The sequence below is a fragment of the Callorhinus ursinus genome, unplaced genomic scaffold (assembly GCF_003265705.2).
Source record: "Callorhinus ursinus isolate GAN/ISIS: 27379988/994484 unplaced genomic scaffold, GSC_fseal_2.0 scaffold18, whole genome shotgun sequence".
Classification (NCBI taxonomy): domain Eukaryota; kingdom Metazoa; phylum Chordata; class Mammalia; order Carnivora; family Otariidae; genus Callorhinus; species Callorhinus ursinus.
The window spans coordinates 36,669,131-36,686,218 of record NW_027397080.1 but is presented as its reverse complement, the minus strand read 5'-3'; the positions used below and the strand labels follow the sequence as shown (position 1 = coordinate 36,686,218).

At 55.4% G+C, this 17,088-nt stretch overlaps 2 protein-coding genes across 5 annotated transcripts in view; one reads left to right on the top strand and one right to left on the bottom strand.

Annotated features, from left to right (window-relative positions):
- TTLL10 (tubulin tyrosine ligase like 10) overlaps nt 1-7,293 on the top strand; it is a 55,886-nt gene extending 48,593 nt beyond the window's left edge. For all 4 annotated transcript variants that reach the window (XM_073903569.1, XM_073903568.1, XM_073903570.1 and 1 more), the window contains 3 exons: nt 5,877-5,993; nt 6,321-6,414; nt 6,792-7,293. In XM_073903569.1, coding sequence (XP_073759670.1) covers nt 5,877-5,993; nt 6,321-6,414; nt 6,792-7,240 — 660 coding nt within the window. In that variant the 3' untranslated portion in view covers nt 7,241-7,293. The remainder of the gene's footprint in view (nt 1-5,876; nt 5,994-6,320; nt 6,415-6,791) is intronic.
- Nucleotides 7,294-13,030: 5,737 nt separating this feature from the next.
- Nucleotides 13,031-16,256, bottom strand: TNFRSF18 (TNF receptor superfamily member 18). Its single transcript, XM_025856849.2, has 5 exons — nt 16,025-16,256; nt 15,051-15,170; nt 13,960-14,047; nt 13,590-13,792; nt 13,031-13,518 (listed from the first exon to the last, which is right to left on the bottom strand). The coding sequence occupies exons 1-5, from the start codon at nt 16,239-16,241 to the stop codon at nt 13,394-13,396; spliced, it is 753 nt and encodes a 250-aa protein (XP_025712634.2). The 5' UTR covers nt 16,242-16,256; the 3' UTR covers nt 13,031-13,393.
- Nucleotides 16,257-17,088: the final 832 nt, after the last annotated feature.

The window sequence follows — 17,088 nt, the reverse complement described above, 5'->3', positions numbered from 1 at the left end:
CTCCCTCTCTCTCCCTCCCTCCCTCCCTCCCTCTCTCCCTCCCTCCCTCCCTCATTCTTGATAATTCATATGATACGAAGTTCACCATTTTAAAGTGTACAGTTCAGGGGGTTTTAGTATATTCACAAAGTTGTGCGATGATCACCACCTGGTTCCTCAAACAGAAACAGCCACACCCATCATCAGTCACTCCCCATCACCTCTCCCCAGCTCCTGGTGACCACTCCTGTCCCTACCGATTGCCCTATTCTGGACATTTCATAATAACGGAATCATACCATATGTGGCCTTTCCTGCATGTGGCCATACGTCATTCCTTTCTGTGATTCAATAATGTCTCATTGTAGGGATATACAATTTCTTTGGATAAACATTTGTCACCTGATGGACATGGGTTATTCCCACTTTTTGTCTGTTATGAGTAATGCTGCTGTGAATACTCACATGCAAGTTTTTGCATGAACATATTTTCAGTTCTCTTGGGTATATAGCTAGGAATGCCATTGTGAGGTCATGTGGTAACTTATGTTGAACTTGTTGAGGAACTGCTGAATTGTTTTCCACAGGGGCTGCAATATTCCACATTCTCACCAGCAATGTAGAAGGGTCCAATTTCTCCATATCCTCACAAATACTTGTTATTTTTCTTTCTTTCTTTCCTTTTTTTTTTTTGTCACCCAGTGGGCGTGAAGTGGTATCTCATTGTGGTTTTGATTTACATTTCCCTAATGATGAATAATGTTGAGTATCTTCTCACATGCTTATTTACAAGGTCTGTTTAAGAGCTTTTTACATATTCTGTTTAAGAGCTTATAGGTCTGTTTAAGAGCTTTTTACATATTCTGGATACTAGACCCTTATCAAATATGTGATTTGCACATATTTTCCCCCATTCTGTGAGTTGTCCTTTCACTTTTTGATAATGTCCTTTTTCTTGCACAAAAATTTTCAATTTTGAGGAAATCCAATTCATCTAATTCATATCTAAGAATACATTGCCAAATCCAAAGTCATAGAGATTTGTACCTGTGTTTTCTTCTAAGTTTTATCACTTTAGCTCTTACAGCTAGGTCATTGCTCCATTTTGAGTTAATTTTTGTATATGGTGGGAGGGGTTCAGCTTTATTCTTTTGTGTGTGGATGTCCAGCTTTCCCAGCACCACTTGTCAAAGAGACTGTTCTTGGCACACTGTTGGCAATCAATTGATCAGATATGTCTGGGTTTCTCTAGAATTCCTATCAATTATATTCCACTGATGCGTGTGCCGGTGTACTGTTTTGATAGTTATTGCTTCCTTCATTCTATGAATGTGCTGTATTATTTTGACTGATTTTCATGCATAGAATCGCTCTGCATTTCTGGCATAAGTCACACTCAGACGTGATTTATTAACCTTTAAATATGCTGCTGGAGTTAGTTTGCTAGTACTTCAGTGAGTATTTTTGTGTCTGCACAGATAAGCAGTATTGGTCTATAGCACTCTCTTGCATGCTCGGGATGTGTTTCTTTCTCTTCTATTTTTGGAAAGCTTGTGAAGAGTCAGTGTTAATTCTTTAAATGTTTGGAAGAATTCACCAGTGAAGCCACCCGATCCTGGGCTTTTCTTTGTGGAAAGTTTTTTTTATGACTAACTCAACTTTTACTTGTTATAGGGTATTCAGATTTTCTATTTCTTATTGGGTCAAGCTGTTAGTTTGTCCATTTCTTTCAAGTCATCTAATTTGATTGGACTACAACTGTTCATAGTGTTCTATGAATAATTATAATCCTTTTTATGATTTTTTCTCTCTATGTAAGGTCTTTCTTGATTTCTTGAGTCTTCTCTCCATTTTCTTGGTCAATCTAGCTAAGAGTTTGTCCATTTTGTCAATCTTTTCAATGAACCAGCTTTTGGTTTCATTTATTTTCTCTATTGATTTTCTACTCTCTATTCCATTTATAGCCATTATTTTCCTTCCTTCTGCTTGCTTTGGATTTTCTCTTCTTTTTCTAGTTTATTAAGGTTAAAGGCTAGGTTATCCATTTGAGATCTTTCTTCTTGTTTTTTACAGGCGTTTACAGCCATAAATTTCCCCCTAAGCACTGATTTTACTGCGTTGCATAAGATTTTGTGTGTTCTACTTTCATTTCACTTGTTGCTGAAGAGTGTGCTATTTAATTTCCAAAGACTTGTGAATTTTCCAATTTTCCTTCTCTTGTTGATTTTTAATTTCATTCCATTGTGGTCAGAGAACATACTTTGCATGTTTTGAACTCTTTCATAATTACTGAAACTTGCTTTATGTCCTAACATTTTGTCTATCCTGGACAGTGTCCCACGTGCACCTGAGAGGACTATATATTCTGCTATTGTGGATGCTCTGTGGATGTCTGTTAGATCTACTTGATTTATAGTGTTGTATGAGTCTTCTCTTTCCTTGTTGATCTTCGGTCTAAATATTCTGTCCAACACTGAAAGTGTGATATTGAAGTCTCCAACTATTATTATTGAATTGTCTGTTTTGCCTTTCAATTCTGTTTTTGCTTCATGAATATTGAGGCTCTGTTGTTAGGTGCACGTGTGTTTACAATTATTACATCTTCTGGATCTATTACTATACAATGCCCTTTTCTTTCTCTAGTAACAATTTTTGTCTTAAAATCTATTTTCTTATTTTGTCTTAAAATCTATACCAGTATAGCCACTCCAGCTCGCTTTTGGTACTGTTTGCATGATATACCTCTTTCCATCCTTTCACTTTCAACTTGTGTCTTTGAATCTAAAGTGAATCTTTTATAGATAGGTTACCAAGGGTTCTGTTTTTTTATGCAATCTGCCAATCTCTGTTGTTTAACTGGAAAGTTTAATCCATTTACATTTGATATAATTGCTGGAAGGTAGGACTTACCTCTTCTGTTTTTCCATTTGTTTTCTACATGTCGTATCTTTTTTGCTTCTCGATTCTTTCCTTACTCCCCCCTTTTGTATTAAATACATATTTCCTAGTGTACCATATCTAGTGTCATTTCTTTTATTATATGTTTTTGAATTATTTTCTTTGCTGTTGTCCTGAGGATTTCCATTAACCTCTTAATTTATAACAATTTAGTTTGGATTAATACCAAGTTAGTTTCAAAAGTATTAAAAAAAACCACACAAAAACCCTTGTTCCTATATAGTTCTTTCCCTCCCCTTATGCTGTTATTGTCACAAATTACATCTCTACACATTGTGTGTCCATCAATATTGATTTATAATTTTTGTTTTATTTAGTTGTTTTTTAAATAAAAGACAAAAAGAAATTACCAAAAAATTCATTTATATGACTTTTAAATTTAAAAGTCATATGAGTGCTCTTTATTTCTTCACATGAATTCAACTTATTGTCTAGTGCCCTTTCATTTCAGCCTGAAGGATCCTAGGGCAGTTCTATTAGTGATAACCTGTGGCTTTTAAAATCTGGGAATGTCTTGATTTCTCCTTCATTTCTGAAGAATAGTTTTGCCAGATATAGAATTCTTGGTTGACAGTTTTTCCTTTCAGCATTTGAATGTCATCCCACTGTCTTCTGGAATTCATGGTTTCTGATGAGAAGTTGGCTGTGAATCCTACCAAGGATCCCTTGTGACTTATCACTTGTCTCTTGATTTCAACATTCTCTCTTTGTGTTTTGAAAGTTTGCTTATGGTATGGTGGATCTCTTTCAGTTTTTCCTAATTGGAGCTCACTGATCTTCTTGGGTGTGTAGACTTTTTTTTTTTTTTAAATCAAATTTGGCAAGCTTTCTACCATTATTTCTTCAACTATTCTTCCTGCCTCTTACACCCTTCTCCTTCTGGGACTCCCATTATTTATGTTGGTGTGCTTGATGGTGTCTCACACGTCTCTATAGCTTTGTTTATTTTTCTTCATTCCCCTTTTTCTGTTCCCCAGACTGGATAATCTTAATTGACCTACCTTCAAACAACTGTTAAGCTCCTCTAGTGAATTTTATTTTTTATTTACTATACTTTTCAAATCCAGAATTTCTATGTGGTTTCCTTTTGTAATATCTGTCTCTTCACTCACTGATATTCTCCATTTGGTAAGATATCATTCTCATATTTTCCTTTAGTTCTTTTCAAGTGATATCTTCTGGGGGGCCAGCAGAGAGATCACAACAAATAGCTACAATTCTTTGCAAGTTAAGTCCATTCTATCTCCAGTACTGAGGATGTAGATTTTTTTCAAGCCTAGCCCTGAGCTGGGAGGTAGGGATAAAACTAGGGCAAGTTAAAATGCTACAAAGCTTGCTCTTCTTACCAAGATTCAAGATTTTTCTTTCATAAGCACTCCTCAGGTTGCTGAAAGCCTTTGGTTAGTTTCCAGAGTTCTGAAAAAGTTGATTCTGATTATTTTTGCCAGGTTGTGTGTGTGTGTGTGTGTGTGTGTGTGTGTGTGTGTGTGTGTGTGTAGCTTTTATGGAGTGACTAATTTTCAGGTGTCCTTTCTCTGCCATTTTGCTGAACTCTTGAACCCACTCCAGTGAGGCTTCTTCTGCCACTGAGACACTCGTTGAGGTCACCAGTGACCTCCATGTTGCCAAACCCAGGGGTCAGTTCCCAGTCTTCTTTTTCCCTGATCTGTCAGCCAGTTTGGACCAACTGTTCATTCCCTGGTGTCCTTCCCTTATGGCTTCCAGGACCTTGCCCATTCCCTCTTGGCCCCCTGTTCTGGCCCCACATGTCCCAACTACTGCTCTCTGGAAGCCCAGGGCTCTGCTCTTTAGCTGCACCCATTGGTAATAAAAGTCTCCTGGCTCCACAATTAAACATCTGGCCCTGACCTCGCTCCTGAACTTGAACCTTATATCCCAGGGTCTATCGACACCCTATCTGCAAGCTCTTAAACATCTCAGACTCCATGGTTCTCCTCCTCTTCTCAGTTGATGGGGGCTTCATCCTTCCAGATTCTCAGACCAAACACTTAAAGATAACTCTTTCCCTAGCTCATAACCCATTCATAAACCAATCAGGTTAGCTCTATCTCAAAATATATTCAGAATCCAGCCCACTACCTCTACCTGCCCAAGCCACCTGAATTATTGCAACAACTTCCTCGTAGCCCCTCCATTTCTCTCAGCATACAGCCAGTCGACCCTATTAGGCATGAATTAGTTATACCCCTCCTGTGCTCCACCTTCCAACAGCTCTGATATCAGCATGAAAGGCAAAGTGCTTCCCATGCCCCCATGACATGACTGGCACCACTCTGGACTCATTTCCTGCTGCCCCTCCAGCTTGCTCCAGCCACAGCAGCCTTACTCTATTCCCCCAACACCTTGGGCATGCTCGCACTTACAGCTGTTGCTGTTCCCCCAAATTCCCCATGCCCTATCCCACAGACCTTCCATTCAGTCTTCAGTCTGCTCACTATTTCCCCAATGAGGCCCAACACCCCATACCCCTCTTTGCAACAACTACCCTAGAACCCTCCAACCCCTAACTCTGCTTCATTTCCTTCATCAGCCCTTATTGCCTGGTATGCTGCCCAAAATATACAGTGACTTACGTGTCACATTTGTTTTCTATCTCTCCTGCTATGAGTGAGATGCTCAAAGTTCTCTTCACTCTTGTACCCCAGTACCTGCCATGAAGGAGAAGTCCCCATGTTTGCTGAAGGAATAAAACAAGAGTGAATGAGTTTCTAGCTGTAAGCCTGTGACTCAGTGTGTAAGTGTGAGCAGGTGTAGCTATGCAGGTGAGGACACAGGTAGGAGCCCAGGTGAGGGAACAGGAGAGAGCAGGTGAGGACACAGGTGGGAGTGCTGGTGAGGGGCGTGGCTGTGGCTGCTCAGGCCTGGGAGGTGTAATCAGGGGGTAACATGCAGTCACCCCCTCCCTGTCCCACTCACAGAAGCAGATGCAGCAAATCATGGCCCACTGCTTCCAGGCTGTCAAGTCCAAGCTCCACTGCAAGCTGGGCTACTTCGACCTCATTGGCTGTGACTTCTTGATTGATGAGAACTTCAAGGTACTGTTGAGGTTTCCTGGGGCAGGTGGGGTTTGGTAGGCAGGTGCAAGGAGACAGGGGCCATGTGTGCATATCCTGACCACTCAGGCAAGCCCATGGGGTGGAGTCTACCGTCAGACTCCCCCACCCCCTGGCAAGCTCCTGCAGCTGGAGCAGCGCCCCCCAAGGCCAGACCCTCAGAGCTTTAGTCCATTGAGCGAATAGGAGGAGTGAGGCCACAGAAAAGAAGGGACTGCCCAGGATCCCTCGGCTTAATGGAGACCAGGGCCTCAGCCTCCTGTTGGCCAGGTGATGTGTGGGGACCATGCTAACCAGTGTTGGGCCCAGGTGTGGCTGCTGGAGATGAACTCCAACCCTGCCCTGCACACCAACTGTGAAGTCCTGAAGGAGGTGATTCCAGGCGTGGTCATGGAGACCCTGGGTGAGGCCCTTGTGCAGCCCCCAGAACCCTCAAACCGGCCCCTCCCTGCTTGCCCAGCCTTGGATGTGCCACCCCACCCTCTCCCCAAATTCAGACGCCCACAAACTCAGTTCTCCAACATCCAGAGGGCCTACGTGGAAACCCCACCCTCTGCTCAGGCAGAAGAAAGGTGTCCCTGCCCAACCTCCCCACTAACTTGGTGCGGGCCACACCTCAACCTCGCCTGAGTCCCGCCCCTCAGCACTCCCTCACCTCCTCCTCTGTCCTCAGAACCTCCACCCCAGCCCTGCAACCATGATGCTGGGGAGGCTGAGTCCCTGCCCCTCCCATGTCCCCCCAACCAATGCCCCCATTCCTCCCCTCCCACGCCTCCCCAGACCTGGCAATCGAGACCTTTCAGAAGAGCTTGCGCAACCAGAAGATGCTGCCTCTGCGGTCACAGCGCCGCTTTGTGCTCCTGCACAACGGCGAGACGGACCTGTGGCCGCGCTTTGGGGGCTCCCGCAGCGCCCTCCGCCCGCCGCTGCCGCCGCCCCGGCCTGCGTGCGAGGCCGACTGCTCCGCGCCACCTCCGCTCAGCGCAGCCGACGGTCCGGGCGCGCGCAGGCCCGCGCTACCCCGGAGCCCCGGGGGCGCGCACGGGCGGCCACCCTCGGCGCAGAGGCGGCCCCGACCGCCCGGCCCTGGCCCCGACGGCGCCCAGAGCCGGGAGCCCGCGGCCGAGGGGCCGCGAGCGGGCGCTGGGGAGCCGGCGCGAGAGTCCCCCCCGGGGCTGGGAGAGGAGGAGCGCGAGGAGCGCAAGAACGCGGGTCATCGCGGCTCCTAGCGGGCGGGCCACCAGCGCCCTCTCGGGACCTATAAAGGCTACTTTGTTACAAACGTCTCTGCTGCGGATGAGGTGGCCCGCAGCCCCTGGATGTCCCAGGCTTCCCCACGCTCGCTCCCCAAGACGCTCCCATGCGGGCTTCCCTGGGCCCAACGCCCTTCCCTCTGCCCCACAAGCCCCTACTCCATTGCCTGGACCAGTCCTTGGCGGCCGGGGTGGGGGGGCTGGGGGAGGGAGCTGGGGAGTCTGTCCTACTAGAAGGGGACGAGCTCCCCACAGCCTCCTACTCTGCCCTCATAGGGCTGCCTCTGTCATGGGGAAGCCCACCAGTTCCTGGGCTCCTGCATATCACCTTGTGTCTCTCATTGACCAGGACCCTCCTGCAGCCCCACAACCCACTCGACCCCTACTGCCTGACTCTCTGATCCCCAGGAAAGGGCCTGGATCCCCATGGAAAGAAAGGAGGACTCGCTCACACTCAACCCTGGCACTGCCCTCACCCTACCCGGGCACAGCCCCTTTCTGGGCCTTCAGAACACCTGGGCTCTGCACTCCCCTCTGCTTCCCTGGGGCACCTAACGATCCCACAGGCCCGGCACTGCAGAAGCCCAGAGGACCTAGGCCGTGGGTGAGGGGCACATGGCCATGGCAGGACAGCCCCAAAGGAGGTGCTGAGTCAGCACTGGACCTACCCTGGCCAGTCCGTGCATGGTTTCAGGTGTTCCCATTGCTCGTGGGCCCAGCCCTAAGGACGCGGGGAGATTCAGGGCCTCTGATGTGTCCAGGCCCCCTGCTACCACTAAGTGTCCAGAGCCAGCCATAATCCCCTCTCCCATGTCCCCCCAGCCACCCGTACCCATCCCAGTCCAGATTCCAGGGTCCAGGCAGGCAGCCCAACCCCCAGCGACCGCCCCATCCCACCCACCCCACCCCCCGCCAGCTTGCACACCTCATTTGTTCCCTCTCACGCACCCTGCCCTCACCTCAGCAAATAGTTACCACCAAGTCACAAATGCTCTCCTCCTGACCGGCGGGAACCCACTCTCTGTTCTACACTGGAGTGCAGGCGGGACCTGGGGTCCACAGGGGTCTGCTGTCCAGCCACCGCTGTGCTGGGAATGCAGCTCTGTTCCCAGGGAAGCAAAAGCCACAATACCACTAGAGGGCACTGTGCACCACTGTGTCTCAGGCGGGGGCGCCAAGTAAAGCCCCCTGGGGCCAGGGACTGACCTATCCAGTCACCCACAGACCAGCCGCCCGACCCCTGCCACCCCAACGCACTTTGTTGCACACCCTCATCTTGCTGCTGTGGCCAAGGATATGGGGTCCTTAGACCAAAGTCAAGAAGCACACGCTTATCACCATAGGCCTGGGGTCCAGGAACCCTCAGTCCCCTCCCCGGCATGTCTGGTGGTCAACCCTTGAGACTGGCCAAGCTCAGCCATTGCCTGCTGTGCAGCTGGGTCTGTTGGCTCTGTGCTCAAAAGGCCAGGGAGGGGAAAAGACCAGCCTCCATGGGGGTGGAGTGCAGTGGCCTCCTGGGCAAGCTGAGTGCCCCCAGGTCTTTGTAAAATACACTGCATCTTTGGGGTCAGCGCTATGTTTCCTGCAAGCATCCAGGCCACTCCACATTTCCTGATACCCCCCTGGGGCGTCTGTACCCCACATCCCAGCTCACAGGCTTCTCCCACGCCCTTCCTGATATCCCATCTGTCCTGCAAGCCCTGGCCACTGGGCCACTGCCCTACACAGTGTCGGGGTTCTTGTGACCCGATGGTGCTGGCCCAGATGGTGCATTCCAGCTCTCCTTCCCTGCCAGTGTCAGCATGGCGCTCACAGAGTGACCTGAGGCCTCAGTGACAGGCTTGCTTTCCCTGCTGAGTGAGTGCAAAATGTAAAGAGGAGTGTACATTGGTGGAACGGGCTGCCCTGCCCTCCTGGGGCTCCCCCAAAGCCTGTCTGCTGCTCTTGGGTCCCTGGCACTCCCTTGAGAGCCCATATGTCAACAAATGAAGTTTCCCAAGAACCACTGCTGTTCGTCCAAACCCCCAGAGGTGATGGCCACACCCCTGCCCCCCATCTGGAACCTCCCCCGGCCCCACCCACCTCGCATTTGGCCCTGCACTGCCCTTGCCAGCCAGAACTGTAAGGACCCCCAGGGAAAGGAAGGCCAGAGGTGGAGTTTGGGGTGCTCTGGGGCACCTGAGCATCTGGAGGTACGAGGTGGATCCCAGTATTCAGATGGCATGATGGGCAGCAGGCACCGAAGAGGGGGTCGGGGATCCTGCAGGGGCCCGAGGAGCCTGCCTCAGCAGCAGGGGAGGGACGGCTTCCCGAGTGCCTGGGACCGGCCTGGCGGCACTATGGCTAGAGTTTGTAATTGGACGGGAATGTGGGCTCCTGAAAGCTGGGTGTCTCTCTCTCCCCCCCACACCCTCCCTCCCTCCCTCTCCCTCACTCCCCTCCAGGGGTGAGTCCTGGGGTCCTGCTGGTGGGTGGGGAACTCAAGCAGTGCCTTCTGCTCTCACCCAGGGACCCCCACCATCCCTGTAGCCTCCACCTAGAGGACCGCCCAGCACAGGCCCCCCCCCTGGCACCCACTGGGACTTCCTTCCGCCCCTGGCAGACACAGTGCAGGGTCTGCTGACCACCTCCCAGCAGCCATGGGTCTGTTTCAGCCAAAGATCCCACGGAGCCCTAAGGACTCCAAGGACATGCCCCCCCCCCAATACATCCTGCAGCCTGTCTCCTGTGGAGAGTCTGAGAAAGGGGTCTGGAGTAGCCCTGGCCAGAATCAACATCTCTGGAAAGCACCTCAGCTCCCAAAGCTTACTGGAAACATGAGCCAGGTTGGGGCGGAGGCAGCTGTCTCTCCACCCCAGCACAGCCTCTTACTGAAACACAGGGTAGCGCCCCTAGGAGCCAGTCCTTTTCTGACCTCAGAGTCGAGCCCCACTGCAGGAAGAGTGGTTTGCTCCTGAATGCTCAGGAAACCACGAGGTGGGGGGCAGGGTGGCCGAGAGTGATGGCCCCACGTCCTGGTCAAAGCCCCTGCGTGGCCGGGCCTGGCATCATGGACCTGTTTTATCCATGGTGCACATCCCAGCACCTGGGGGTAGGGGGAGACCCCCTGCCTCAGGACAGCTCCCTGCAGTGCCCCAGGCCTGGGGCTGAGAGGGGCCAGTGTCCAGTTCTAGCTCCGGTGGGTCCCCACCTCTGCCCTCCCGAGGGAGTCCCACACCGGCTGAGTCCAGATCTCAGTAAAAGGGACCTTTTCCAGCAAGGGGAAGGGAGGGGCCTGGGTGGTGAGCTGCTGTGGCCGGAAGCTCTTCTGGGAACCAAGGGCGGCCTTCAGGCCCTTATCTGAGGTTGAACAGACACCACGGACTCGTACCTCAGCGGGAGAAGCTGTGGTTTTCCGGAACAGCTGACGAGCCAGTCCTATGGGGTGGGGTTTTCAGGGGAAGCCGTGCAGGGTCTGGAGCTGGCCTGGGCAGAGTCCCACGATGGGGTCTCTCTCAGGGCTCAGTGCCCCAGGAGGACAGGTGGTGTGCCAGGCTCTGCTGGTGGGCACATACCTGCCCCCACCCCAGGAAGCTGGGCTGAGTAGGAGGGGGACAGGAGCCTCTCAACAGCCCCTTACCTCAGCACTGGCCCCCTAACCTTTCCCCACACTGCCCCCCTCCATTCCCCATCCACAGTTCTGTCCCCCAGAACTTGGATTTGCTCAGGCCTCACCTCCCTAAAACCCCTGGTGGTAGCCGCTGCCTGCCCATGCCCTGGGGTCTCCACCCGACTCTCCAGCCCCTGTGCCCCCAGGGCCCTGCACAGACTCTTTTCACCGAAAAGAGTTGTCCTATAAATCACAGAGGCCCAGGCCCTCCACATGCTCCCTCCCTGTTCTATGTCTTGGGAGCTGGGGTGCCTCAGGGCCAGGCCAAGCTTGCAAACCATGGGGTTCTGGGGGCTCCAAGGCGGGAGGGGAGCAGGGAGCTGGGCTGAAGGACAGGGGGCATCTCTGCGAGGGGCAGTGGGGGAGGGGTAGACAGAAGGGGGCCGATCCAGCATCAACAAGGGTTCCCCTGAGCCCTCCCCAAACCCTGAGATCTTCAGGGCCAGACCCCTCCTGCCCCGCCCACCAAGCGAGGCCTCACTCTCCAGCCTCTTTTGCTGCTGCCTGAATCCAGCCTCCACCCCATCCTCCACCTGGGCCTTGGAATCTCCCACCCTGCTCTGTGCCGCCCTCGTGCTGACGTCGGGGCGCTGTCACCCCACATGGGGCCCCCCATGGGGAGTTTCCATGCTGAGTCAGCCGACAGAGGTCCCTCAGGACTTGGGTGTATGCAGGCCAGAGTGGTTTCTCAGGAAAATCCATGACTGCAGACACCCTGACTTCCCCACCGCCCCCCACCACCCCCGGGACAGCTGAGCGAGGGATGGGGAGCCCTTTGCCCCAGGGCAGCCTGAGGAAGCACCTGTGGAGGGTCCAGAACAGCCCTGAGCATCCCATGGGCGTCGGGCCACCAAGTGACCCAGGTGACAAGAGCAAGACCGGAGGAGAGCTGGCTTCCTGAAGCAGGGGGGACAAGGGGTTGACAGGCAGGAGACCTGGCCTGGAGACAGAAGAGGGGCCAGGGGTGTGGCAAGTCCCAGAGAAGTCGGCCGGGGGCTCTCCCGGAACACAGCATGGTATCTCCCACTGTCTCCTGACATCCATCCAGTCCACCTGTATTTTCTCATTTATTAGCTAATTCACCGGGATCCTCATCCGGAATTTGGGCTCTGTGGGAGTGCCCGGAGCCTAGGATCCAGCAGGCACGGAGGAGGAAAATGATTTCCTCCCCACACAAGGAAAATCATGAAGGAGCTGTCAACACCCCTCCTTCTAGGGGTGAAGTGGCTGCACCAAGCTGAGGTGGGGAGGCGGTGGGGGTGATGCCCCTGTTTGCCACACAAGAAAATCTCTTCACCACCTCCTTGCGGCCCATCGGGACTGAGTGGGGGTGAGGGCCAATGAGCCAAGGGGCTCTCCAGGGCGGCATGCAGGTAGGAAGGGGGGCGTGGGGGACCTGGAGCACGGGAACTGTGGGCACGTGCCCAGATGTGCTGGCACCTGACGGGCCTGCTGTCGAGACCAGCCTCCACCGGCCTGCCTGCCACACCCTGGACAGCTGTGCCAAGGAGTCTTTATCAAAGCCTCCAGGTGCCAGTCCTGCCAGGAGGCTGGGAGAATACTGCTCGCCCCCAACGGGCGGGAGTCTAGAACCATGCCCCGAGGGAGAGGGAACTTGGGAGGTGCCGGAGGCAAGCAGCAGGGCTTGCCGAGAGGGTGGGGGCCAAAGGCAGGCCCCTCAGAGGCTGCCCTCCTGACCAGGAAGAGTTGCATGTAGAAACTGACTCGCCCTGGACTTGGGGCCAGAATGACACAAGGACAGGCACCCCCAGGAGCCAGCAGGCTGTGTGACCAGCACAGAACCCTGAGTCCAGAGCAACAGGGGTCCAGAGACTGGACACAGAATCCAACTGTCCCAGAGTGCCAAGCAGATTGCCAGGGCAGGGGGTTCGGACAGGGCTGCAAAAGGGCACACAGGACAAGTGTCCATCATGGTGCCCTTCCTCCAGGAAGCCTTCCAAGTCCCATGGTCCCTGCTAAGTGCTTGTGCCCAGGACTGGAATGGCCCTGATTTCTGCCCCACCCCCAGCCCCACCTAGGCTGGAAGGAGACTGGGGGTACTGGCGGTGGGGGGGCTTGTCTCCCTGTTCTCCCACCCCAGAACACGTCCACTCAGGTCACTGGACAAGTGTTTATTGCACACTGCCTGCAGCTGAGTCCCGCACTGGGCACAGCCTCCTGTCCTGGGAGCCAGGGGCCCACAGACACCCCCCCCAACAGGGCCAGCGAGGGAGGGAAGCAGCCATAGCTGTGGCTCTATCTCTCATGGGGGTCTGGCCACAGCCGCTGCCTCTTCTGGATGGTCTGGGGGACTGGCCACTGTCACCGTCCCCCACCCACTTCCACCATCGAGGGGAGCAGGGCCGGGCCCAGAGCTGGGGTCCCCCCAGCAGGGTGCAGAGCCCTTGCTCCCGAGGGTCAGCCCCGGGACGCTTCCTGGCGGGTCTGGCTCTGGGTCTGCGGCAGAGGACAGCCAGGCCTCACACCCACAGGTCCCTCAGCTGGCCCTTGTCCTCCAGCAGCTGCTCACCCCGCTCCTCCTCGGGGAACTGGCAGCTGCAGGCATCCTCGGCTGGCGGCCGTGCCTCCAGGGGCAGCTGGGTCTCTGCAGAGGGGCTTCAGTCAGTGGGCGGGCCGAGGGCTCACCTCTCCCCCACCCCGGGGGGCACAACTGACCTGGGGGCCACACGGGTTGCCTCCTCAGCTGCCAGATGTGTAGGCCAAGCTGGGCTGCACTCAGGACCAGGATGCAGGCGGCCACGGTGAGGAGGACGATGGTCACCAGGCCGTGTGGCTCGGCGGGCGGCAGCCCCAGGCTACACACGGCATTGTGTGTCTTGTTCCCCGGGAACATGGTGGGATACCCAAACTGGGAGCAGCTGAGACACACAGACACAGAGCCTTCGGTCAGCCCTCGGCCACCCGAGCAACCGCTGCGCAGGGCTGCTGTCCTCTGCGTTGTGTGTGGGTCACCGCACCAGGAAGGACAGGAGAGGCCCCTCCCGCAGGAACTGGCCGGCCACCTGAGGGTCCCACCAGGACTCACTCTGACCAGGGTTTGCAGCGACCCTCCTGGCCTCCAGAGAAGGTCCCTGTGGCACAGTCGACACATTCAAAGCCAAAATTGAAATTCCCTGGAGACAGACAGACAGCCGGGGTTTGCTGGGGTAGATGAGAAGGAGTCCGTCTGGAGCCTGGGTCCACAGCAGAATGACTCCCACACACCTTATCCATTGGACAGAGGTCTCTGATGCCTGCAAGACTGGGATCTGGCCAGAATCAGTGCCCAGGTGTGCCCCATTCCAGGGCAGGCATCTGTGGGGGAGGGATGCTGAGCTGAGTGGGGGTTCCTGGGGAATCTGGGACAGGAGAGCTGTGTGGCACATGGCCAGAGGGGAATGCAGGGGCCTGTCCACTGGAGGCCGGAGGGTAAGGGAGCCCATAGGGGGTGGAAGTAGAAACCAGGCAAGAATCAGGCCAGCCCTTATGCTTGGTCCACTGGCCTGGAGGGCAACAGGTCAGTGAGGGTCCCAGAGAGAGGAGGTGAGGCTTGCACCCCAGCTGACCCTGGACCCTGTCCTACCCAACCTCCCAACGCCCCTCTGGCTACACTGTGTCCCTCCCATCAGGTAAACAGGCCCCAAGAGGATTTGAGCTGCTCCTTCCAGGAAAAGGTTGACCCCCAGACAGGGCAACAGGGGGCAGGCCTAGCTTTGACAGGGCTGTCCCCATGCCGATGCTCAGGGTACGCTGAGGACTGGGGCATCGTCAGAGCCAGGACCTGAGAGCTAGACAGCCCCTGGACACCCCCACTACTCCGCACAACCAGCCCTGAGGAGTACCCTCGAGCTGGAAAGAGAAACCCAAGCTAAGAGAGGGAAGGACTCCCCAAAGCTGCCCGGGTGCTAAGACTCACGTCTGAGCTACGGCAATAAGCAGCAAACGGCCCCACCCACCTGGGCCTTGCAGGACCCGAGACGCCAGTGCCTGCCTGCCCAGAGAACATACATGTACCCTCCACACACAAGCACTTCCCTCCACCCTCATGGCACTGGCTACGCATCCGCTCCCATGAGCTCTGGCTCAGCCCTGGTCAAACCCATGGACCTGCTCAGGCCACAGTTGCCGGTGACTTACCATGAGGCCGCACCTCCTGGCCCGGCGGGCAAGTGTGGTGCTTGCAGGTCTTGCACTGGGGGTCTCCACAGTGGTACCCTGGCTCAACACACGTGCAGTCCCCCTCAGGACAAGCCTCAGCTGAGCAAGAGAAAAGCCAGCCCTCTCAGCAGCTGGGCCAAGCCCCTCCCTCCTCAGGACTCCCCCCACCCCGCCCGGGGGGCCCTCCAGAGGGAATGGGGTGACATAGGGAAGGGCAGTCCATACATCCACCCTCAGGCAGCCCCAGGGGGCCGAGGGCGCCTGTCTGGGAGCCAGGACCCCGGTGGGGTCCAGCTGTCTCCCTCCCTCCTAGGCACCTAGCTCCTCCACGATGTGGCCTGGCTGTGTCCCCCACTGCCCTGAAGCTGCTCCCACCAGGGTGGTGGTGACTTGGCATGTCACCAGAACACGTCCCTGCTGGACAAGGGGGCCACCTGGGGGACCTACTCCCTCTCCCCTTTTCCTCCTGCCTCTGTCCTGCCTGCCACACTGAGACTTGGGACCCTCAGACACCGCCCTTCTCAACCCCCAGGCTCCAGCAGGGTGACGCTCTGAGCTGCTTTCCCTGCAGTATTTGTCCCCAAGCTGGCACATGCCGCTTGGCCCTCACCCACAGAGGCAAGTCGGAGGCAGGGGCTGGGGCCGAACCTGTGCTGGTCTGAGTGAGAGCCAAGGGCTCACGAGCCACTCCGTAAGAGCTTGGACGGCCTTCCTCGACCTTGGGACCCAACACTCGCCTTGGGGAAATCTTGCACTTCCCGAGCCCCTGACCCCGCTTTGGGCCACTGGCCTGAGCTGAGCTCCTCGCTGCCACACGCCCCCGCACCCATTCCCCTGGGACAGTGGGCTCTGGACCCAGAAGTTCTGCCCGCCGCCCCGTCGAGTCAGTCTGAGCACAGGGAGAGAGCGCGGCGCTGCTGCCCCACGAGACAGGCTCCCCGCACGCGCCTTACCCGGGGTGCACAGGCGACAGCAGCGCGTGTCCGTCCCGGTTCCACGCAGAAGGCGGTCGGGGCCGCAGCTCAGACCCCCGGAGGGGCGCTGGCCCAGGCCCATGGCGCAGAGCAGCGTGACGCCGCACAAGGCCGCGCGCGCGCCCCTCGCCTCCATGGCACCCATGGCGGGCCGCAGCCGCGAGATTTGAGGGGATGGGCCCCGCCCCGCCCCCATCCGGGCACGCCCAGACCCCGCCCCGCGGGCTGCGGGCCTCTGCCCAGGTGCAGGGAGGCCGGAGAGGTTGTTCCCAGCCGGACCCCCTGTGGCACCTGGCAGCCGACAATGCCCCGCCGCAGGCGGAGCGCCGGGGCTCTGGGGGCAGCGAAACTACCGCGAGTGACTGCAGTGGTGAGGACGGGTCGTTAGAACTTTGTCCAAACCACAGAATGCACGGCCGCGCGCGACCCTCTTGTAGACGAGGCAGCCCGCGACACCGCGACTTGTCCGCGCCGCGTGTCGGACGTCACAAATGGCCCCTGAGGGCAGGGGCACGTGGGAAATCTCTGCAGCTGCCCCTCAGGTTTGATGTGAACCCAAGGCTGCTCTAAATAATAAATTTTTTTTTAAGTCAACTGAGCCCAGCTGTATCTCACGGAGGTGGTCTCTTAGCAGGCTGCAGAGTGCAACCACACAGGGTGGGGGCGGGGCCTCCAGGAGACTGGTGTGCGGGGGCGGGGGGGGGGGGGGCGGCCTGGGGGGTTCCTAAGTGTTCCTGAACTTTGCTCCGGGATTCCTACCCAGAAACTAAATATGCCCCCAAATGCGTGTGTATGGAGGGGAGAGGGACACTGAACACAGCCTACATTCCCAACTACTCAGGCAGGACTGGGAAGGGAGGAGGAATCTGTAACCTGTCAGGTCTGAGGGAGGGTTGCCTGCGGGGGGTGCTGGATGCTAAGTGGCAGACAGCACCCTGAGGTGGGTAGTGCCCACAGGTGGACTGCTGCAGGGACCCCCACAAGGACAGTCTGGCCGAGGGCTGCTCCCTCGCTGTGCCCCCTCAGTGTCTGGCTGGGTCCCC

Bases quoted from the DNA above. Each gene is read 5' to 3' on its own strand.
- TNFRSF18 (XM_025856849.2), bottom strand. From the start codon at position 16,241: ATGGGGGCGGGGCGGGGCCCATCCCCTCAAATCTCGCGGCTGCGGCCC. The intron at 15,171-16,024 runs GTAAGGCGCGTG...TCTCTTGCTCAG, and splicing joins CTGTCGCCTGTGCACCCCGG to CTGAGGCTTGTCCTGAGGGG. The intron at 13,793-13,959 runs GTGAGTCCTGGT...TGTGTGTCTCAG, and splicing joins CGCTGCAAACCCTGGTCAGA to CTGCTCCCAGTTTGGGTATC.